Source organism: Hyperolius riggenbachi, chromosome 2 (assembly GCF_040937935.1).
Source record: "Hyperolius riggenbachi isolate aHypRig1 chromosome 2, aHypRig1.pri, whole genome shotgun sequence".
Lineage (NCBI taxonomy): Eukaryota > Metazoa > Chordata > Amphibia > Anura > Hyperoliidae > Hyperolius > Hyperolius riggenbachi.
Genome location: NC_090647.1, coordinates 38,926,842 through 38,951,841, shown reverse-complemented (window position 1 = coordinate 38,951,841; position 25,000 = coordinate 38,926,842). Strand labels below are relative to the sequence as shown.

Sequence of the window (25,000 nt, the reverse complement as noted above, 5' to 3'; positions counted from 1 at the left end):
TTTCATGTGCAGCCCCCTCTTCCATGTGTAACATCCATGCACTGCAGCCCCTCCCATTCCATGTGCAGCCCCCTCTTCCATGTGTATCATCCATGTACAGCAGCCCCCTCCCATTCCATGTGCAGCCCCCTCTTCCATGTGTATCATCCATGTACTGCAGCCCCTCCCATTCCATCCATGTGCAGCCCCCTCTTCCATGTGTATCATCCATTTACAGCAGCCCCCCTCCCATTCCATGTGCAGCCCCCTCTTCCATGTGTAACATCCATGTACAGCAGCCCCTCCCATTCCATGTGTAGCCCCCTCTGCCTTGTGTATCATCCATGTACAGCAGCTCCCCTCCCATTCCATGTGCAGCCCCCTCTTCCATGTGTATCATCCATGTACAGCAGCCCCTCCCATTTCATGTGGAGCCCCTCTTCCATTTGTAACATCCATGTACAGCAGCCCCTCCCATTCCATGTGCAGCACCCTCTTCCATGTGTATCATCCATGTACAGCAGCCCCTCCCATTCCATGTGCAGCCCCCTCTTCCATGTGCATCATCCATGTACAGCAGCCCCTCCCATTCCATGTGGAGCCCCTCTTCCATTTGTAACATCCATGTACAGCAGCCCCCATTTCATGTGCAGCCCCCTCTTCCATGTGTAACATCCATGTACTGCAGCCCCTCCCATTCCATGTGCAGCCCCCTCTTCCATGTGTATCATCCATGTACAGCAGCCCCCTCCCATTCCATGTGCAGCCCCCTCTTCCATGTGTATCATCCATGTACTGCAGCCCCTCCCATTCCATCCATGTGCAGCCCCCTCTTCCATGTGTATCATCCATGTACAGCAGCCCCCCTCCCATTCCATGTGCAGCCCCCTCTTCCATGTGTAACATCCATGTACAGCAGCCCCTCCCATTCCATGTGTAGCCCCCTCTGCCTTGTGTATCATCCATGTACAGCAGCTCCCCTCCCATTCCATGTGCAGCCCCCTCTTCCATGTGTATCATCCATGTACAGCAGCCCCTCCCATTCCATGTGCTGCCCCCTAGTCCATGTGTATAATCCATGTACAGCAGCCCCCCTCCCATTCCATGTGTATCATCCATGTACAGCAGCCCCTCCCATTCCATGTGTAGCCCCCTCTGCCTTGTGTATCATCCATGAAGAGCAGCTCCCCTCCCATTTCATGTGCAGCCCCCTCTTCCATGTGTAACATCCATGTACAGCAGCCCCTCCCATTCCATGTGCAGCCCCCTCCTACATGTGTAGCATCCATGTACAGCAGCCCCTCCCATTCCATGTGCAGACCTATCTTCCATGTGTAGCATCCATGTACAGCAGCCCCTCCCATTCCATGTGCTGCCCCCTCTTCCATGTGTATCATCCATGTGCAGCCCCCTCTCCCATGTGTAACATCCATGTACAGCAGCCCCCTCCCATTCCATGTGCAGACCCCTCTTCCATGTGTAGCATCCATGTACAGCAGCCCCTCCCATTCCATGTGCTGCCCCCTCTTCCTTGTGTATCATCCATGTGCAGCCCTCTCTCCCATGTGTAACATCCATGTACAGCAGCCCCCTCCCATTCCATGTGCAGCCCCCTCTCCCATGTGTATCATCCATGTACAGCAGCCCCCTCCCATTCCATGTGCAGCCCTCTCTTCCATGTGTATCATCCATGTACTGCAGCCCCTCCCATTCCATGTGCCGCCCCTCTTCCATGTGCATCATCCATGTACTGCAGCCCCTCCCATTCCATGTGCAGCCCCCTCTTCCATGTGTGACATCCATGTAGAGCTGACTCTCTCCCATTCCATGTGCAGCCCCCTCTGCCATGTGTAACATCCATGTACAGCAGCCCCTCCCATTCCATGTTCTGCCCCCTCTTCCTTGTGTATCACCCATATACAGCAGCCCTTCTCTTTCATGTACAGCTCCATTGAACATCAATTTCCCATTTTCATATACTGCTCCCCATTGTCAGCTTCCTCTTTCATATGTAGCAGCCCCTATACATGCCAAGGAGCCCCGTGGGATTTACTCTCCCCTTACAAAAATCCTCTCCTGCTGGTATTGCTCAAAGGAAATAAGTATGGCAGGCTCCATATCCCTCTCATTTCAGGTGTCCTTTAAACAGGCAACCTAAAGCATAAAAGACGGCAATAATTAGCTGTTTGCTTGCCAACCTCACCAATGTTCTCTCTGCTCTGTCCCTTCTGCTACCCTGTTCAGCATCATAACACATAAAATCACACACCAAGGTTCTTATTCTATGGAGGCAGTTCATACAGGATGCATTGGAACCAATTTTTGGAAGCAATACACATTTTCGAACACAACTTTAATGCTTTGTAGGTACGAACTTTCATTTATGATTGACAAATTTTACCACCTCCATGTAATATGAGGGTTTACCTACACAATCTGCTTCCATATGCGTTAAAACTCATACTACTTGGAGGTGGTATCATTTGTCAGTGATTGGCCAATCCTAATTGAAAATATGTACCAGGCTTTACACTTTCGAAAAAGGAAAGGATTGGAGTATGGATAGGCGCGAGCACAGGTCAAGCATGATACACTTATCCAATTTTGAATGGCCAATGATTGGCCAATTTTTCACTTCTATGTAGTTTGAGAGTTCATTTACACAATTTGTGCATAGAATTCAAAATATGTTGGCACTTATACTGCAATACTACATGGTGGTGGTAAAATTGGGCAGTGATTGGCCAATAAAAAATGCATGCGTGTTTGCTCCCTTATCCTGGCTACATTGCATTTGGGTCTACACTTTAATCTCAGAATCAGAATCAGAATCATTTATTTCGCCAAGTACAACGGGGGTTGTACCCGAATTATTTTTGTTTCTACCGGCGGCGCTCGCTCTGCAGCAATTCCAGATGCCCCGCAGTGTGTAAGAGAAAAGAGTGTATAGGAAAAAGAGAGAGAGATCAGATTAGTGTACAGAGATGGTAGAGAAATAGAGAGAGAATAGAGAGAGAGAGAGTCACAGTGTTACGGAGAGAGAGAGAGAGAGAGAGTTACAAGTCCCAGTGGCAGGGCATTGGCCCTGACTGTGGCCTAGTCAGTGCAGTCGATCAGTCTGGGGGTGTAAGGTCCAACAGAGGGGCTGCGGGCACCCAGCTCGATGGTGGAGCTTACGGCTTCTGGCACCCCTTAAGTGCCAGTGATGTAGAGGCTCTGGCAGCGGTTGAGGGGAGCACAGGTACCCGGGGTCTGTGGTGACTGCAGCCTAGACCATGGTCCTAGAGTGCAGCAACTGGCTGTGGTCGCAGGAGACCTGGCATGATGGTGGAACCCAGGTCTGAGGTGCTGGTGGTTCTGCAGCGGTGAAGTACCTGTGGTTGCTCTCAGAAATCCAGCTCCTGGCTTGCGGCCTAGTCCGGCGAGGTGGGTTGGCGGCTTGCAGCTAGTTGGTGAGGGCGACTGCAGCCATGTGGAGCGGCTAGAGTCCCAGGTCCCTTGTGGCTTTGCACTGCAGTGTAGAGATGGAGCATTGGAGAGCAGCAGGCGCCGGTGGAAAGTCTGTAGTGGAGGGCGGAGAGCAGGAGTAGCCCTGACACCGCAGACTCGTGGAGGTCGCCTGTCTTCTTTGTTCCTCTGTTGTGGCGACGAACAGTCTGAGGCAGCGGCAGCCAGGAAGGCTGCATCTGGATTCCCCAGATGCAGCTCCCCAGATCCCCAGATGCAGCTCCCACTCGCGCAGATAGGCCAATGGGGGAGGGCTGCCGGCCCCGACGGCAACAGACTTCCCGTCCGTCCTAGCCATCTCCCGTGAGTTATCTCGCGCGGCGTCCTGGTCTCCCGGCAACGGCGGTGCAGTGCCTCCCCTCAACGGCCCGCTTAGAATGCGGAGGCCCGGGCTGGTGGTGTCAGCGCGCGTCCCTCCTCGCACACAGGTCCCAGCGGATGGTCCACGTGCTGGTGAGTTGGTGTGCTACCCCTGTGGTCGGTCCCTCGCGGCAGAGCAGCCCGAACAGCCGATGGCAGCCTGCCTTGCATGCCTGTGGGCCCCACGCATCTCACCCAGGCAGATGGAGGTTGCTGGTGACAGCAGCTGGGAGGAATTAAGGAGATAAATAGAAAAAAGGCCGGAGCCCTGTGCCCGTGGCGTCCTCACCCGGCGCCATCTTGAGTTTCTCACCAGGAACCCGGTCATCTTTGAGTTAAACCTGCTAGTACACAACAATTTTGATTGGCCAATCACTAACCAATTATATCACTGTCACGTAGTATGAGGGCCAACAGATTTTGAACACTTTGAACAGACTGTACGCACAATCTTTACTACATGGAAATAGTAAAATTGGACAATCATTGGCCAATCTAAATTGGAAGGGTGTATCCTTTTTGGATTGGTTGGCCTTTTTCTGAGTGTGCCAATTTCCTTTTCAAAGACATTCAACCAGGTTAATGCCTGGTACACACTTTCAGTTGTGATTGGCCAATCAATGACCAATCTTACCACCTCCATGTAGTATGAGAGTTTATCTACACAAATTGCTCATAGTATTCAATGTCTCTTGGCCCTCATACTACATGGAGAAGGTAAAATTGGTCCGTGATTGGCCAATTTGTAATTGAAAGTGTGTACCAGGCTTTAAAAAGACTCAGAGATGAGTCTTCCTGCCTTTTTTTTTACTTACCTGGGGCTTCCTCTAGCCCCATAAGCATGGATGGGTCCCTCGCCGCCCTCCTGCGATCTCCCATACAGCCACTATGAGCCTTCTGCACATGCGCGGTCCTTCTGCGCAAGCACAGAAGGCCCCGGCTAATGTCACTCAGTCAGACTGAGTTCGACTGAGCCGCGTACCGGGAGTTGACGGCGGCTGAACGGGAGATCTCAGGAGGATGGCGAGGGACACAGCCATGCTTATGGGGCTGAAGGAAGCCCCGGGTAAATTAAAAAAAAAAGGCAGGAAGACTCATCTCTGAGTCTCTGAGATAAAGAGGGGGGGGGGGAATTATATTTACCTGGGTCTTCCTCCAGCCCCCTCCAGGCTTATCGCTTCCTCGCTGTCCTCCTCCACTTCCTGGTTATTCTGAAATTGGCTTCGGAAAGTTCTCCGGTCCCCTGCATACTGCGCATGCGCTACTGGATAGTGCGCGCACCCCCTCGTATTCCCGTGGCCAGGAGCATTCTGGGCCTGCAGGTGCAGAAAGCTCCTGGCCATGGGAGTGCGACGGCGGAGCTCGCAACCGGACTGCGCCTGCACCGTCTAGAGGACTTTTTGAGGCCAGTTTCAGAAAATCCAGGAGGCAGAGGAGGATGGAGAGCGAGCGATCGATAAGCCTGGAAGGGGCTGGAGGAAGCACCCCCTCTTCGTCTCAGGTACATTTTAACTGTGTCTGACCAATCAGGCCCTTTTCTTGTAAATGAAGGATTGTAAGTTCTTTTGGGAACAGGAACAGATTGCAGTGTCCTCGTGTATTCTGTCTGATATGTAATATGTTGCTGCTATACAAGCATATGAAATAACAGATGTCTTGCATAATTCGATATTTCAGGGCATCTACGGGCGCCTGTTTGTGTGGATTGTGGACAAGATCAACGCTGCAATATACCGACCCCTCTCCCACGAGCCTAAAGTGGTCAGGAGATCCATCGGCCTGCTGGACATATTCGGCTTTGAGAACTTCACTGTAAATAGGTGGGCTTCCCTGTCGTTTGTTATAACAGAGGTGCCTGGCTCTTCTACTGACCACATATACTATTGCTCCGTGGTTATTGCCTGATGAAGCGGGATCAAACCTGCGTAACGCGTTGCATTGTCTACCGGAGTATGTAAATAAACTTGTTGTATTTGACAAACACATTGGCAATATTTGTGTCTGCTTGGAGGAGGTAAGTCCACCACTGCCTCCTTATGTTTTAAACTTTTTAGATTCTTTTTATCCTTTTGGCGCCTCTGTATCCATACTAAGTTTGTTAAGATAGGCTGACCTCGTTTCCGAGGGCCGCTCTGGACGAGTAGCAAAATCATGACACCAAGAGGTTCATTCACAAAGCAGCATTGTGCTCCATGGCATAGCAATAGGGGGGTGCAGAGGTAGCTACCGCTTCGGGGCAAATAATAAATGCAGCAACAGTTACCCCAGACACCAAAAAATAAATGCAATGTGGGCAACATTTCACCAGAAAAAAAAAAAAAAAAAAAAGCAATGTGGGCAACATTTCAGCAGAAAACAAACGCAATTTGGGCCACATTTTAGCAGAAAACAAACGCAATTTGGGCAACATTTCACCAGAAAACAAACGCAATTTGGGCCACATTTTAGCAGAAAACAAACGCAATTTGGGCAACATTTCACCAGAAAACAAATGCAATTTGGGCCACATTTTAGCAGAAAATAAACGCAATATGGGCCACATTTTAGCAGAAAACAAATGCAATTTGGGTAACATTTCACCTGCAAAAAAAAGGAATTTACTCACCTGGCGGAAGTCCCCTCTCCTGGCCGGCCTCTGGTGTGCAGCTCCCCGGACGATCTTGCTCCTGCATATCTCCCGCACTGAATGGAATAGCAGGGCTACGGGAAGAGACAGAAATAGTCTCCAGCACAGGGCTTCGGACGCCATCTTCCCGTAGCCCTGCTCTGCCTGCCGGAAGACTATGCAGGCTGGAGCGGGGCTTCGGGCTATGAACTGGCGCAGCATCTATTAGACGCCGCGGCCAGTTCATGCATCGTACGGTGGGCAGAGTCCTGAGGCCGGGACGTCCCGCAGCTAAAAGCGGGACGTTTCCTGGGACCTCATGCAGCCTGGGACGGGACCCCGAATCCAGGACCTGTCCCGGGTAAAGCGGGATGTATGGTCACCGTAGGTAATCATTAACAAATTGCTCTCCACCCCCTTCTTGCACCTCTGACACTGTGGTTGTCCTTGATTGGTTTTGCTGCGCCATATCAGTTGTTAATGTATGGCATGCTCGGCGGGCCCCATTGTAAAACTTGCACTGGGGCCCACGGCTTCTTAGCTGCGCCACTGATTGTGCTGTAACAGATCCATGTAATTTATTTTCCTCAAGTAAAAAGTTCACACACTGTTCAATAGTTATATATTGTACAGTACAAAATTACAATCTGGAGTCCACAGCGCTAGTTAAAAGTATTCAACTTTTATTTGGTTTCAAACGCTACAAAACACTGACTTTAAGCTAAAAATAGCACCTGTCCCCTTTAAAACAATTTGCCACCACACTCACAAACTCACTCACACTCACTGCAGTGAGAAGTTTTGATGCAAAAAAAAAAAAATCAGTCTCATTCTACTGTAAAAATTACTTGAACATGATCCATTTCACACTCATAGTAAGAAATATATTAGTCCCCCTTTAATAGGACAGTAACTTTGCAATAGATTACTGTTAATTCATTCCAGAGTGCATATATACTATATTGCATTCGACAGCAATACAATGCATATTCTTCGCTTAAAAGATGCTGTAGTTTGCTCAGACTAGTTAATTGCATATGCCAGCGGGTAAATCTGGTAATACATTACCCTCACGACGACTGGATGATTTAGATCAATCACTGCTGCCTCAATCCTCCGTCTTCACTAGAGATGTCCCGAACGGTTCCCGGCGAACTTCGGTGGTTCGCATTCGCCTGCCAAAGGCGAACTTTCTCGGAAGTTCGATTTGCCCCATAATGCTCTATTGAGCAAAACTTTGACCCTCTACATCACAGTCAGCAGGCACATTGTTGCCAATCAGACTGCACTCACTGGTGGAGCCCCCCCCCCCCCTTATACAAGGCAAGGTCCTTGAGACATTTGACTCACTCATCAGCCTATACTAATTAGTTAAGGGACAGCTGCTACACACACTCTGCTAGGGAGAGTTTAATTAGCCTCTTGTAGGCTTCTCCTCCCCTCCTCCCCTTCTACCTATTCCTGCCTCCCTCCTACAGGAGGGAGGAGGGTCTCATCTGCCAGGGAATTCCAGTATTTCAAAAACCAGCTTACATACCATGGCTGGGAATTGAACCCAGGTCTCAGTGTATGGTAGGTAACTAACATATCCATTATACCACCAACACTACTAACTGAAACTAGCCTAGCATGTACCATTTATGCTCAATCCAAGAGAAAAATTAGACAAGACAAATAACATTTATATCACGCTTTTCTCCTGGCGAACTCAAAGCGCCAGAGCTGCAGCCACTAGGGCACGCTCTATAGGCAGTAGCAGTGTTAGGAAGACTTGCCTAAGGTCTCCTACTGAATAGGTGCTGGCTTACTGAACAGACAGAGACAAGATTCGAACCCTGGTCTCCTGTGTCAGAGGCAGATCCCTTAACCATTACACCATCCAGCCACTGCTCAAGCATATGTAGCCAGGCATGGCCTTGCCTTTTGTGTTCAACAGTTGTCCAAAGAGAACCCCAGGTAGATTCATCTCTCTCTCTCTCACCAACACTACATGCTGAAGCCAGCCTAGCATGTACCATTTATGCTCACTCTATTTATGCTCAAAAATACAATTCCGCGGAAAGCGGTGACCATCCCTACTAGAGAGAGAGAGAGAGAGAGAGAGAGAGAGATGAATCTACCTGGCTATCTGGGGTTCTCTTTGGACAACTGTTGAACACAAAAGACAAGGCCATGCCTGGCTACATATCCTTAAGCAGTGGCTGGATGGTGTAATGGTTAAGGGCTCTGCCTCTGACACAGGAGTCCAGAGTTCAAGTCTCAGCTCTGACTGTTCAGTAAGCCAGCACCTATTCAGTAGGAGACCTTAGGCAAGTCTTCCTAACACTGCTACTGACTATAGAGCGTGCCCTAGTGGCTGCAGCTCTGGCGCTTTGAGTCCGCCAGGAGAAAAGCGTGATATAAATGTTATTTGTCTTTTTTCTCTTGGATTGAGCATAAATGGTACATGCTAGGCTAGTTTCAGCTAGTAGTGTTGGTGGTATAATGGATATGTTAGTTACCTACCATACACTGAGACCTGGGTTCAATTCCCAGCCATGGTATGTAAGCTGGTTTTTGAAATACTGGAATTCCCTGGCAGATGAGACCTTCCTCCCTCCGGTAGGAGGGAATAGGTAGAAGGGTAGGAGGGAGGAGGGAGGTGTTAGAACTCTTGAAACATGTTTTCTATCATTATTCCAGCCAGTAGAAATTTTTCTAAATTTTGAAGTTCGCCTCCCCATTGAAGTGTATTGTGGTTCGCGAACTTTTTCGCGAACCGAACTTTCCGCGAAGGTTCGCGAACCGAAAATCGGAGGTTCGCGACATCTCTAGTCTTCACTGGCCAGGCCTAGCGGGGAGAGGCGATGCTTTACACGGTGCAAAGGACGCAGAGCAGTCATGCTGGAAGCCTGCTGCCGCGATCTGTAATCCAGGAAGTGCTGCGCTCCACGCTGGTCAGGGCACTCCTTCCAGTGACCTCACCTTACGTGTTGGTTGCTTACGTTTCAAGGGGTACGCCCCTCTTCGTCAGAGCTCTGACTAAATTATCTACAAATTAATTAAAAAATAAGCAATTTTATTCATTATGTTATTTTACTACAGTTCCTCTTTAATGTACACCTGAGGCGATGGCTAAAAGAAATGTTATTTATACCTGGGGCTTCCTCTAGGCCCCCTTCACGCTGATCTGTCTCTTGGCATCCTTCTCTGTTGTCTCGTTCCTCCGCAATCTGGCCCGGTAACGTCAAGAGTCGGCGCTCACTGCGCATGTGCATCCTGGCCCACTCCCGTTGCCAGGAGAGTTCTGTGCCTGTCCAATACTACTCCTCACGTGCAGAACACTCCCAGCCACTGGAGCACAGCAGGAGAGCACGCAGCCGCACTGTGCCTGCACTAACTGGCACCGACTGGCTGAATTACTGGGCCAGATTGCGGAGGACGGCGAGGGACAGATCATCATGAAGAGGTCTAGAAGAAGCCCCGTGTATGTATAAAATGTATTTTAGTCACTGTCTCAGGTACACTTTAAGTCCCTTCTTGATGCAGCTCTTCTGAATTCACCTGGCTTCTGTATTTTCAGCTTTGAGCAGCTCTGCATCAACTTTGCCAACGAGAATCTTCAGCAGTTCTTCGTCCGCCACGTGTTTAAGCTGGAGCAGGAGGAGTACAACCTGGAGAACATTGATTGGCTGCACATCGAGTTCACCGACAACCAGGACGCGCTGGACATGATCGCCATCAAACCCATGAACATCATCTCGCTCATCGATGAAGAGAGCAAGTTCCCAAAGGTGCAAAAAGCCGCTGTACATCCAAGATGAGAAAGCCAGATTTCATTTCTCGTGTGCTTAGATTCAGGGAAATAACTATAGGGGAGCAACCTGTGTGACCACAGGGGGCCCAGAGCTGGGGTCATCCTCAAATTCTGACCATCCCTCCCAGGGGTCCATCCACCAAATCAGGCGTTGTGGCTACACTTGTTATAGGTGTGAAGATCATGATGGCTATACGTGTTTTATGGCTAATGGGTCCCCAGGTTTTGAGGGTCACCAAGGGGAGGTAAGGAAAGGGGCGTGAACATTGGGGGCCCTATTAAAGTTTTGCTAGGTGGCTCCATGGTTTGTAGTCAGTGGCAGCTCCAGCATCAAATTTTCATGGGGGCACGATGGCTGGCTGGTGGGACCCATTTGGGTGAACAAAATCAGAGTTCGTATGGCGAGCTTTAGATAGCACTGTGATCAGCTTTGGGAACAGCTGTTCCCATTCACCAATCATAGAACAGTAGGATGGCAACGACAACGAATGGGAGCGGCACGACAATTGCAAGCGGTGAGGTAAATGTGCTGCACATCTATGCTCCAGGTGTGGAAGTGAAGTTTGAAGGAGCGTGGATATGCATAACAGCAGTGTGTGTGTGTGTGTGTGGGGGGGGGGGGGGGGGGGGAGTAAGGGACCCTGAGTTGATTCATAAAAAGAAGACAGGACTTACCTGGAGCCTCCTCCAGCCCACCATAGCCCACAAGGTCCCCAGCATTCTCCTGGCCCCCACCGCGGTCCCGCTGGGGGCTCCTGTTATGCGCCGACTTCAGGTGAAGTCGCGTGTGCTCTTCTCCTTACTTGTACCCTTCGTGTCATCCCTGTGCATACGCGGTTCAGTCTTTGGAGAACCGTGCATGGGCAGGACTCTTACTGCGGCCGGCATGATGACGCGACGGGTACTCAGCGTGGGGCGAGCACACGTGGCTTCACCCAAAGTTGGTGTATTCCTGGGGCCACCATCGGGACTGCGGAGGGGGCCAGGAAGATGCCGGGGACCTCGCGGGCTACTTTGGGCTGGAGGAAACCCCAGATTAGTCCAGTTTTCTTTTTTATGACACCGCTCAGGGTCGGTTTTAGGTAAAATGGGGCTCTGGGCAAAAATGAATGTGAGGCCCCTTACATTTTCATACTGTACTGACAGTAAACGTGAATTCAGTCTACAGCCCCTGATTTGGGGGGCCCCTATGAGGCCCTGGGTTATTGCCTAGTTTGACCCTATGAAAGCACCGTCCCAGGTTGCTTAGATTCATTCTAAAGCTTAGATCAAACCATGCTGGTGTGGTTGAGGTGAAGGTGTCACAGGTGGAAGGAGTGTAAGTCACATGTCTTTCTTCTCTCAGGGCACAGACACCACCATGCTGCACAAACTCAACTCCCAGCACAAGCTCAACACCTTCTACATCCCTCCGAAGAACAACTACGAGACGCAGTTCGGAATCAACCACTTTGCTGGCATCGTGTACTACGAAACCAAAGGTGAGGCGTCACCCGCATGTCTTTCTGTGCAGATAATGCGCGCTGACCCTTCGGGCGCCGGTCTTTTTAGGAATGATAGTGAAACTGAGAAATAACTAAGTGCTGATTCAGATGGGTGTCTGAATCAGCCACCAGCATCTCTGTCAAATGCTTTTTTGCTATTGAGCAAAAAAGCATTTGGCAACATTCGGCCGCATTCCGCAAAAGTGTTGGATGTGGAAGCACCACCTAGGGATAGTCGGAAATGCAGATTTCCTATTCCGCAGAAATACCTATGTACGCCAATGCCGATTACCGATTCCGCGGATTTCCGATCGATTTCCGTGTTCGGATTTCCAATTTCCGAGTAGAGTTTTTTTAGGTAATTTTCTGCATTCTCTGATTGGTCCAATGTTTTCGAGTCCTGTGATTGGGCTAAAATGACTGTTGTGGTAATGCAGTATTTCCACAGAAATCCGATTTCTGAGTTCGGATTTCTGACCAGAAATTCGGAAGTTTCAATTCCGCAAAATCCGAATGAGTATCCCTGGCGCCACCGTTAACGGATCGTCCAGGATGAAGTGAAGCAACGAAAAATGACAGGATCGAGCGCTGATTTTGCACGAACAAGAGTAAACTATTGTGACAGCAGCTGTACCATTCACTTGAATGGACAGCACTTAAAGAGAATCTGTACTCTAAAATTCTTACAATAAAAAGCATACCATTCTCTTCATTATGTTCTCCTGGGCCCCTCTGTGCTGTTTCTGCCACTCCCTGCTGCAATCCTGGCTTGTAATTGCCAGTTTTAGGCAGTGTTTACAAACAAAAGACATGTCTGCTAACCAGCAGGTGATAGGCTGAGAGGAGCTCAGTCTGTGACTCACACAAAGCCTGCAGGGGGCATAGAATAGGGTGTGTATAGCTTCTACCCTATCACAAGCAGAGCAGCACATTCCTGCCTGAGTGCCTGAGCCCAACAAAGCCGTCAGAGGAAAGAAGATTAGGTTATATAACAGAGATAATACAGCCACTGTGTGTGCAACTAGGAAAGGCTGCAGTAAGACAGACCACATTAGAACAGGTATAGGAACTTATAGACATGATAGCCGCTGTGCAGTGGCATCCCCCCTCCCCTTCCGATCGCCTCCGGGGATCAGAGCAAACAGGAAATCCCGTTCAGAACGGGATTTCCTGTTTGGCTTCCCCCGTTGCCATGGCGACGATCGGGATGATGTCATGGCACACGAGGGAGTCCCGATCCACCCCTTAGCGCTGCCTGATAGGCCAGGCTGCGCAAGGGGTCTGGGGGGCGGGGCGGAGCAGCGGGTACCGGCGAATCAGCGCGGAGCGGCGGTGATCGTAATGTACACACAGCTAGCAAAGTGCTAGCTGCGTGTAATAAAAAAAACAATTATGCAAATCGGCCCACCGGGGCCGGAGAAATCCTCCGCAGCGGCATAGCCCGAACTGAGTTCGGGCTTACCGCCAGGGAGGTTAAACAACGAGCGATGGGGCCGACGTTTAGAGCCATGTAGATGTCGGTGTGAGCCGGCCCTTAAAATGAGAATTCGAGAATTGCAATCGATTTTTCTGATTGATTGTAACGTTAGAGCAATCTGACCGATATATCACACACACGTGTGTTCAGTTTTCCAATTTTTCCAGGAAAAAAAAAATGATCGAAAAATCTGAAAAAGTTGCTTGGGTCTATAACTTAAGATTTTTTTAAATATTTTTTTTAAATCTATCCTACACCATTTAAGTTTCAAAAAAAAAAAATGATCAAAACTTTCCACGATCAAAAAAAATGAATACAAAACAGTAATACTTTTCTATACAACTTATAAAAACAAAAGCGTGAAAATGGATTGTTTTATTGTAGTGTGTGTGGCCTTCCTTTTACAGCCACTACTAGTGCTTGGTACCTGTGTACCTGCTGTGACAATGCTGGGTAAAGCTAGATATAATCCTGGCCAATAGGCAGTCTCCTGTAAGATGAGAAGGATGCTTCAGGGCACCAGAGAATATTGTGCTGAATTTGATAGTTAGCAGGGACCAGATGGTGAATGCAGAGCGAATAGACACAGCCCCTCCCTGTCCTGTCACCGGGGTCAGGTATAAAGCAGTGTTTATATTACCACATGGTCTCATGTTCCCCACACCTACAGTACAAGGCGTGCCACTGCAGTCCCCGCCCACAGCTTCATCCACAGACAACACACACATAACACAGTACAACAAACAGATAACAATGTAACGGTAGCCACACACACAATACAATAAAACTACCCAATTTTACAGCAATTCAGTAACAGCAATTGCACAGAAAATTGCATTTTTTTTAATGTCTTTATCTAAAAGTTGATCAGAAGTGACAGATTTTTCTGACCAGTTTTGGGGTGAATTGAAAGGTTGTAGGATGTTTCTTGATTTATTGACCAAGCAAATTTTTTTTATTTTTTTTAGAATTGGGGAAAAATTTAATTCAGGTGTATAAAGGTGGCCACATTGTGGATACAATAAAATGATCCTATTTTATGGCAATTCGATAAAAAGGATTGGTTGTCCAAAATCCGCAAAACACACGACACAAACTTTTAAATATCTTTTCAATTCAAGAATTGCAATCAATTTTTCTGACTGACTGTAACATTTAAAAAAATCTGACTAATGTACCACATACATGTTCAATTTTTCCCAATTAGGTAAAAAAAAATTTGAAAACTCAGAAAAAAATGCTTAGGGGTATATATAAGGACCATGGGCGTCCGCAGAAAATTTTCCGGGGGGGGGGGGCAAAAAGTGGGGAGCGAAAAGCGGGACACACGCCGCGCCGCAAATCTGGGTTGGTGTTGTGTAAAATGGAGCTACATCATAAAAACGGGTGTGGTCATGAACCAGAATGTGGGTGTGGTCGTGGGTGGAGACAAGTTTACATGAACTAAGCAATGGTGGGACATTAGATTAGGACAGTGGTGGCGAACCTTTTGGAGGTCGAGTGTCCAAACTGCAAAGTCACTTTACTATCACAAAGTGCCAACAGCAATTTAAACTAAATACAAACGTTTTAACTCATACATGAACATTATGGAAAATTAAGTTGAAAATAAACTGTAAAGATAAACAATTTCATCCATCGTACTCCTGAAAAAAATTATTCATTTTTTTAGAACCTTCCAGTTTCATTTTCTGTTTTAAAAAGCGGAAAAAGTAGGTTTAATGCTATTGTCTCATATGATGATGATTCAGCTTTTACCATAGTCTCGCAGTTAGCAATCATGTGACCCCCAACAAGACAAATTCAGCAATCATGAGGCCCCCCCCCCCCCCCATCAAGACAAATTCAGCAATCATGAGGCCCCCAACATGACCAACTCAGCAATCATGAGGCCCCCAACAAGACAAATTCAGCAATCTTGAGGCTCCCAACAAATCATGAGGCCCCCAACAAGACAAAGTCAGTAACCATGAGGCCCGCAACAAGACAAATTCAGCAGTCATGAGGCACATAAATAGACAGCTTTTCACATAAATAGGCAGAATGCCCCCTTAATATGTAGACACCTCTCACCTGGCAGCAGTTCCCCAAAATACACTCAATCTGACAGCAGTGGTTCCCCAAAAATAGGTAGCCCCAGGTCTATAGGTGTCCCCAGAACTGGTAGCCAGGGGTAGAGATGTCCCCAGAACAGGTAGCCAGGGGTATATGTGCCCAGTATATGTAGTCAGGGGTATATGTGCCCAGTATATGTAGTCAGGGGTATATGTGCCCAGTATATGTAGGCAGGGGTATATGTGCCCAGTATATGTAGGCAGGGGTATATGTCCCCAGTATATGTAGGCAGGGGTATATGTCCCAGTATATGTAGGCAGGGGTATATGTCCCAGTATATGTAGCCAGGGGATATGTCCCAGTATATGTAGCCAGGGGGATATGTCCCAGTATATGTAGGCAGGGGGTATATGTCCCAGTATATGTAGGCAGGGGGTATATGTCCCAGTATATGTAGCCAGGGGGATATGTCCCAGTATATGTAGCCAGGGGGATATGTCCCGGTATATGTAGCCAGGGGGATATGTCCCAGTATATGTAGGCAGGGGATATATGTCCCAGTATATGTAGGCAGGGGGTATATGTCCCAGTATATGTAGCCAGGGGGATATGTCCCAGTATATGTAGGCAGGGGTATATGTCCCCAGAAAAAGTAGCCTGGGAGATATGTCCCAGTATATGTAGGCAGGGGGTATATGTCCCAGTATATGTAGGCAGGGGGTATATGTTTCAGTATATGTAGCCAGGTGGATATGTCCCAGTATATGTAGGCAGGGGTATATGTCCCAGTATATGTAGGCAGGGGGTATATGTCCCAGTATATGTAGGCAGGGGTATATGTCCTAGTATATGTAGCCAGGGGGTATATGTCCCAGTATATGTAGCCAGGGGGATATGTCCCAGTATATGTAGGCAGGGGTATATGTCCCAGTATATGTAGGCAGGGGGTATATGTCCCAGTATATGTAGCCAGGGGTATATGTCCCCAGAAAAAGTGGCCATGTGTGCCCCAGCAGGAGGGGAGCAGCGCAGAGAAGAGGGAGAGCTATGGGCACTCACCTTACGGGGCTCTCCCTCCCTCTCTCGCTCTCCCCTCCGGAGTCCGGAATGAAGTGTGCAGCGGCTGGGCAGCGGGCGGAACTTACCTCCTCTCGTCGCACGCGCCGGATGGATTAGCCGCTACTCTGGTCTGATCCAGACCAGAGTGCGGCGCCAGAACTTCCGGCGCAGGAGCGAGACAAGGTAAGTTCCGCCCGCTGCCCAGCCGCTGCACACTTCATTCCGGAGGGGACAGCGAGGGAGAGAGAGCCCCCTAAGGTGAGGGAAGGGGGGGAGACGTCCACCCTTCCCCACTGTGCCCATAGCTCTCTCTCTTCTCTGCGCTGCTCCCCTCCTGCTGGCTGCACTGGCACGCGGCCAGGGGGGAGGCAGCGGGAGGCCAGGCTCGGGCAGATGCCCGGTTTTGCCGTATGTGCGGACGCCCATGATAAGGACATTGAAAATCTACCCTAAACCATTCAATTTTCATAAAAATTTGTCAGAAAAAATCCAAATAAAAATGATCGTAAACTCAGAAAAAAAACGCTTGGATCTGTACTTCAAGAAATTGATCTACCCCACACACCATTCAATTTTCATATAAAATCCAACATTCTCTATTATCTTTTATTGAATAAAAAATGGGAAATTCGGTCATAATTCTAAAAAAAAACCCTTTTGAATTTTCTGTGCAATCGATCGTTTTTATTGGTGTAAAACTGGATTTTTTAATTGTAGTGAGTGGGGCCTTCTTTATTGTTGAATTGCAAAGTAGTGTAAAAAACTTCTATCGTGTGTGGCTATCTTATAGAGGAAACTCACAGGTACACCTCACAACAGCTGAATATACAAAGTAAAAGTGGACACACACAATACAATTTTTTTTATATTTCTTTTCAATTCGCAAAGTGCAATACATTTTTCTGATTGATTGCAATATTTGAAAAATATCACCAATGTATTACATTTTTTTTTCACCAATTACGAAAAACAAAACGATTGAAAACTCATAAAAAATAAGGAACTGCCAATTTGCCTATGCCTCAAAACTGGCCCTGACAACACACTTGAGTTACATCACAATGCTACCACGTGAGACATTGAGACTGTGTAACCTTCTCTGTGCAGGCTTCTTGGAGAAGAATCGGGACACTCTTCATGGTGACATCATACAGCTGGTCCACTCCTCCAAGAACAAGTTCATCAAGCAGATATTCCAGGCAGATGTGGCCATGGTAATGTGTGTGGGTGTGGTCATGGTAATGTGTGTGGGTGTGGTCATGGTAATGTGTATGGGTATGGCCATGGTAATGTATGTGGGTGGGCGTGACCATGGTAATGTGTGTGGGTTTGGCCATGGTAATGTGTGTGGGTGGGGTGATGGTAACGTGTGTTGGTGTGGCCATGGTAATATGTGTGAGTCTGGCCATGGTAATGTGTGTGGGTGTGGCCATGGTAATGTGTGTGGGTGTGGTCATGGTAATGTGTGTGTGGGTGTGGTCATGGTAATATGTGTGGGTATGTCTCTTTGTGGTATCTTGCTTGCTGCAGTGTGTACCTGAACAGCACATCTAAGATCCAGAAGAGCAGGAGGCAATAACGCATAGTCCAACAAGAACCGATCTCTGCTGCTCTGCCATTGGCCAATAGGTATTAGGGAGACTCGGACACATGCCATCAGGGGGCCCTAGGCAAGGTAGTAGATTTGGGCCCCCTTGTGGACGTTTTGGTAAGCTGAAGTGGAAAGAGGTCAGAGAAGGTGGCAGGATGGCCCCTCGACACCCACTAGGTCCCAGGCACCTGCCTAGGTTGCCTGGTAGATGATCCTGCTCTGCATGCCACCAGGGTCTATTACTCACCTTTCTGGAAGGTGAGTAATAGACATTCATTCTCTTTATATTAAGGTATAAGCATACCTTAATATAAAGAGAATGAATGTCTATTACTTGAACTTTAGCACTTTGTGAAAATAATGTATTAGAGATAAGGCAGATTTTACCTGAAGTGACCCTGGATCAGACTTGCTCTGACAATCAGGGCCTTTTTCTGGGCCACCATTAATTCTTAATGTACACCTTGCATTAAAGAGGTACTGGAGTGACTAGTGACATATAGTAGATTACAGTAAGTTATTTAGGATACCCACTTTAGGTTATTTCATGGCTGTTCCCAGCCTTTTTGTCACTCCAGGCAAGAAGTCCTGTGCCCCCCACCCCCCAAAAGAAATAATATAAACCATGTGCCATATAGGGTGGATGCATAATACAGGGAGTTCCTGAGATACAAACAACCTGCCGATCCTGTTCCATTTCGTTGCACACCCCCTTCCTGCACTACCCCAGCTTAGTGTGTAACTGCAGAGTATAGAGCAGCAGAAGCTGTACTCTCCCTCTCCGCTGGAGTCCAGTGCTGTGCTTCCGCCTGTCCACTCGCCCTAGTGCCCGGCATCTCCAACCCTATGTAGTGTGATTATACACTACATGAGGAGAGTGAGGTGCCGGCACTAGAGGGAGCAGGAGACAGACAGGATGGTCACACAGGCACAGCACTGGATTCCAGCGGGGAGGTGAGAGCACAGCTTCTGCTACGCTATACTCTGCAGTTACACACTGGGCTTGGGGAACAGGGACAGATAGTGGCACAAGGGGACAGAAGCAGGCACAGGGAGGCAGCCCTTGCAAACGAGATTTTTCCACCATTCCCAATTGCTCCATTCGACTGATTTTGCTCAGAAACCAACTGAAAGCTCAATCAGATGGCAGTGTTGTGGCACCAGATCTCTTCTGATTCATTTATTATTTGTATAGCGACAAATCTACCACAGCGCTGTACAGAGTTTATAGTTTTGTAACTAACTGTTCCTTTAAAGGGGCTCATAATTTAACCCCTACAGTGGCGCACGGAAGGGGGTGTTCCGGGTGTCTGGAACACCCCCCTGCACCGAGACCGGAAGTGGGAGAGAAAAAAGTGATGGAGGCGCCAGCCGCGCCAATAAGGGATGCGGGAGCCGGCTTTATTCCTCGCTCCCTCCCTCCCTCTGAATGCCCCCACCTGCTGTGAATGTGTGCCCGGCTCCCCCATGAGTGTGTGCGCAGCGGAGCGGTAGGTCCTCTTACCGCAGATCAGGCGCACCAGCAACTGGAGTCTCCTGCTTCCTGTTTACCATGGCGTCACAGGAAGCAGAGAGACTTGCTGGTGCGCCTGATCTGCGGTAAGAGGACCTACTGCTCCGCTGCGCACACACTCATGGGGGAGCCGGGCACACATTCACAGCAGGTGGGGGCATTCAGAGGGAGGGAGGGAGCGAGGAATAAAGCCGGCTCCCGCATCCCTTATTGGCGCAGCTGGCACCTCCATCATTTCATTCTGTCTTTTCTCCTCAGGGCAATCTTCTCCCCACACAGGGGGCGGGCACCTTCCTTCACCTATCTAATCTATACTGGGGGACATTTACCTATCTAATCTATCCTGGGGGGAATATACCTATCTAACCTATACTGGGGGGCATATACCTATCTAACCTATACTGGGGGGCATATACCTATCTAACCTATACTGGGGGCATATACCTATCTAACCTATACTGGGGGCATATACCTATCTAATCTATACTGGGGGGCAAATACCTATCTAACCTATACTGGGGGGCATATACCTATCTAACCTATACTGGGGGGCATATACCTATCTAACCTATACTGGGGGGCACCTACCTATCTAACCTATACTGGGGGGCATATACCTATCTAACCTATACTGGAGGACATATACCTATCTAACCTATACTGGGGGGCATATACCTATCTAACCTATACTGGGGGGCATATACCTATCTAACTTATACTGGGGGGCAGATACCTATCTAACCTATACTGGGGGCATATACCTATCTAACCTATACTGGGGGCATATACCTATCTAACCTATACTGGGGGGCATATACCTATCTAACCTATACTGGGGGGCACCTACCTATCTAACCTATACTGGGGGGCATATACCTATCTAACCTATACTGGAGGACATATACCTATCTAACCTATACTGGGGGGCATATACCTATCTAACCTATACTGGGGGGCATATACCTATCTAACTTATACTGGGGGGCAGATACCTATCTAACCTATACTGGGGGCATATACCTATCTAACCTATACTGGGGGCATATACCTATCTAATCTATACTGGGGGGCATATACCTATCTAACCTATACTGGGGGGCATATACCTATCTAACCTATACTGGGGGCATATACCTATCTAACCTATACTGGGGGACATATACCTATCTAACCTATACTGGGGACATATACCTATCTAATCTATACTGGGGGGCATATACCTATCTAACTTATACTGGGGGGCATATACCTATCTAACCTATACTGGGGGCATATACCTATCTAACCTATACTGGGGGCATATACCTATCTAATCTATACTGGGGGGAATATACCTATCTAACCTATATTGGGGGGCATATACCTATCTAACCTATACTGGGGGCATATACCTATCTAACCTATACTGGGGGCATATACCTATCTAACCTATACTAGGGGACATATACCTATCTAATCTATACTGGGGGGCATATACCTGTCTAACCTATACAGGGGGCATATACCTATCTAACCTATACTGGGGGCAGATACCTATCTAATCTATACTGGGGGGCATATACCTATCTAACCTATACTGGGGGGCATATACCTATCTAACCTATACTGGGGGACATATACCTATCTAACCTATACTGGGGGGCATATACCTATCTAACCTATACTGGGGGGCATATACCTATCTAACTTATACTGGGGGGCATATACCTATCTAACCTATACTGGGGGCATATACCTATCTAACCTATACTGGGGGCATATACCTATCTAATCTATACTGGGGGGCATATACCTATCTAATCTATACTGGGGGGCATATACCTATCTAACCTATACTGGGGGCATATACCTATCTAACCTATACTGGGGGACATATACCTATCTAACCTATACTGGGGACATATACCTATCTAATCTATACTGGGGGGCATATACCTATCTAACTTATACTGGGGGGCATATACCTATCTAACCTATACTGGGGGCATATACCTATCTAACCTATACTGGGGGCATATACCTATCTAATCTATACTGGGGGGCATATACCTGTCTAACCTATACAGGGGGCATATACCTATCTAACCTATACTGGGGGCAGATACCGATCTAACCTATACTGGGGGCATATACCTATCTAACCTATACTGGGGGACATATACCTATCTAACCTATACTGGGGGCAGATACCAATCTAACCTATACTGGGGGCATATACCTATCTAACCTATACTGGGGGACATATACCTATCTAACCTATACTGGGGGCATATACCTATCTAACCTATACTTGGGGCATATACCTATCTAACCTATACTGGGGGCATATACCTATCTAACCTATACTGGGGGCATATACCTATCTAACCTATACTGGGGGGAATATACCTATCTAACCTATACTGGGGGGCATATACCTATCTAACCTATACTGGGGGCATATACCTATCTAACCTATACTGGAGGGCATATACCTATCTAACCTATACTGGGGGGCATATACCTATCTAACCTATACTTGGGGGCATATACCTATCTAACCTATACTTGGGGGCATATACCTATCTAACCTATACTGGGGGGCATATACCTATCTAACCTATACTGGGGGACATATACCTATCTAATCTATACTGGGGGGCATATACCTATCTAACCTATACTGGGGGCATATACCTATCTAACCTATACTGGAGGGCATATACCTATCTAATCTATACTGGGGGACATATACCTATCTAATCTATACTGGGGGCATATACCTATCTAACCTATACTGGGGGGCATATACCTATCTAATCTATACTGGGGGGCATATACCTATCTAACCTATACTTGGGGGCATATACCTATCTAACCTATACTGGGGGGCATATACCTATCTAATCTATACTGGGGGGCATATACCTATCTAACCTATACTGGGGGACATATACCTATCTAATCTATACTGGGGGGCATATACCTATCTAACCTATACTGGGGGCATATACCTATCTAACCTATACTGGGGGCATATACCTATCTAACCTATACTGGGGGCAACTATATGGGCTACCTATACTGGGAGGGGGGGGGCTATATCTGGCTACCTATACTGCGGGCACCTATACCTGTCTCCACGTTGGGGGCGCATTTTACGCCCTCACCCTGGGTGCAATTTAGCCTAGAAACTGCTAGTATTTGGCTCCACCCATGCCATGTTTTGGCCACGCCACTTTCAGGAATCCCCCCCTTGGAAATCCTGGATTTGCCCTTGCCCTACCATAGTCACGTCAGACACAGACACAAAACATTTATATGTGTCCATCGTAGTCTAGGGCCAATTTTTGTTTTTAAGGGCAATCCAATTAACTTATCTGTATGTTTTTGGGATGTAGTAGGAAACAGGAGTGCCCAGAGGAAACCCACGCAGACACAGGGAGAACATACAAACTCTGTACAGGTAGTGCCATGGCTGAGATTTGAACTGTGAACCCAGCGCTGCAAGGCGAGCGTGCTATTCACTACGCCACCGTGCTTCGAATCGGAAGGTCGATCAGGCCGCAGTATCCTAATGTATGGGCACCCTTACAGTTCAGAGATTGAAGAGTTTATCTGTTGGTTTCTGACCATCAGACCTTGAGATGGATTAAAGAGAACCTGTAAGAAAAAAAAAGTTCCCCTGGGGGTACTCACCTCGGGAGGGGAAAGCCTCATGGTCCCAATGATGCTTCCCCCTCCCCTGTAGCTGCAGGCAATCCAGCACTGGCTCCCCCGAAGTGTCCGGCAATCCTCCCTCGACAAGCGCTGATAAGGCTGGATATATTTACCTTCCCTGGCTCCAGTGGGTGGCGCTGTTGCAGCTCTCTGCACGGAGATAGGCGAAAATAGCCGAACTCCGTCGGGTCCTCTCTACTGCGCAGGCACAGGAGACTTGCACCTGCGCAGTAGAGCGGACCGACAGCGATTGGCTATTTCCACCTATCTCCGAGTGGAGAGCCGATACTGCGCCTGCGCTGGAGTCGGGAAGGTAAATATTTACATCCCCGCTGTTCAGGGAGCTTTATCGCCGCCTCTGTGGGACACAGGAGGACGGGGAAAGCCTCAATAGGATCCGGAAACTTCCCCCACCCGAGGTGAGTACCTCCCAGGGGAGGTTTTTTTTTTTAGTTACAGGTTTTCTGTAAGATGTAATGGAGCCCTAGGCAAGGTAGTACATTTGGTGCCCCCTTGTGGTCCTTTTGGTAAGTTGAAGTAGAGAGGGGTAAAAGAAGGTGACAGGTGGGCCCCTTACCACCCACTAGAGCCCCAAGCACCTGCCTATGTTGCCTGGTGGATAATCCTGCTCTGATCAGACCATTTCTCCTTGAAGGTCTCTCTTTATCATTGAAGAGAGAGAGAGAGTTTCCAGTGTCAGTGTGGCCGTGGTGTGATGACATAATAACGCTAATCTGCTGATTGTATAACACAGTCCTGTATTTGGCATCCTTGGTCTTCTCAGTAAAGTGACTCTTCTTCAGCTTGTGTCTCCAGCCTCCCTGCTAATCCTCTTACTGACCGATCTCTTTCTCTCCTGTCTTCTGTGCTGCGCTCTGTCCTGTAGTATCTATGTGGCTATGCCAGCAGTATCTATGGGCCGCCATCCACCCCCCCTGCAAAGGTAACGCATCAGTGTCTGGTCTCTTATCATCTGTTACTTCTCTCATGTAAAAACATAAACCAACTGCAGTAAGACTCTACTGCCATCTGCTGGCAGTTTATCAGAATATTTCCTGCTCATGCAGGGGAAAATGAAGGGGGGCATGAGGTAAATGTATGGGGCTCAGTGATGAGCAAAAATGCTGAAATTCTTTGCGCATTCATTTTTGCGAAAATAAAGTAAAATTCGACTTTCAAGCTGAAATGCCTTCGAAAATCATTTTTTAATAAATTTGTGATTTTTTTTTTTTTTTTTTTTGCTAAAAAAATAAGCGATTTTTTTTGGTGTTCTTTGCAAATTTTCATGGTAAAAATTTTGATTTTCCACGAATTTTCACATTGAAGAGAAAATTTGTTTCTCTGACCATATTGTGAACACACAATCTATTTTCACAAATATTTTCTCGAAATCAAAAATAGTGTTTTTGATGTGAAAATGACTTTGTCGAAAATTTGCAAGCAACAATGTATTGGGGCTTATGTTCAGTTCGGCGTGGGGGGAGGCAAATGACGCTGCCGCGAAACTCAGAGGCGGCGGTAAATATTATTACCCCTCCGAGTTGTCGCAACTCAGAGAGAGATGTAATTCGGGGTCCGGCAGCCGCCATAGCCCCAAATTACCGCTACGCGGGGCGCGCATCATATCATTGTTGCTATGACGGCGCCCAGTTTTGGCGGTTGGCTCTCAGAGCCGTGTGCCGTAATGAACTGATCCATCGCTGCTTCATGTGCGCTACCCTAACCCCCTCCCCCGATCCCCATTCTGCCTGCGCTGCTCTCCCCTGGACCACCCTTCCTTTTGTGTGTGCTAAAGCGGGCGCAGTGGCACAGCAGCTATGCTTTATACATTACATAAACATCCATCCAACCTGTGTGGTTGTACAGGGCACCATG

General features: G+C 48.0%; 1 protein-coding gene across 6 annotated transcripts in view; it reads left to right on the top strand.

Moving 5' to 3' along the window:
• MYO7A (myosin VIIA) overlaps window positions 1–25,000 on the top strand; it is a 277,532-nt gene that overhangs the window by 127,087 nt on the left and 125,445 nt on the right. For 5 of the 6 annotated variants that reach the window (XM_068266665.1, XM_068266666.1, XM_068266667.1 and 2 more), the window contains 5 exons: window positions 5,524–5,666; window positions 10,014–10,224; window positions 11,593–11,728; window positions 17,430–17,536; window positions 24,012–24,068. In XM_068266665.1, coding sequence (XP_068122766.1) covers window positions 5,524–5,666; window positions 10,014–10,224; window positions 11,593–11,728; window positions 17,430–17,536; window positions 24,012–24,068 — 654 coding nt within the window. The remainder of the gene's footprint in view (window positions 1–5,523; window positions 5,667–10,013; window positions 10,225–11,592; window positions 11,729–17,429; window positions 17,537–24,011; window positions 24,069–25,000) is intronic. The other variant, XM_068266664.1, reaches the window with a different exon arrangement.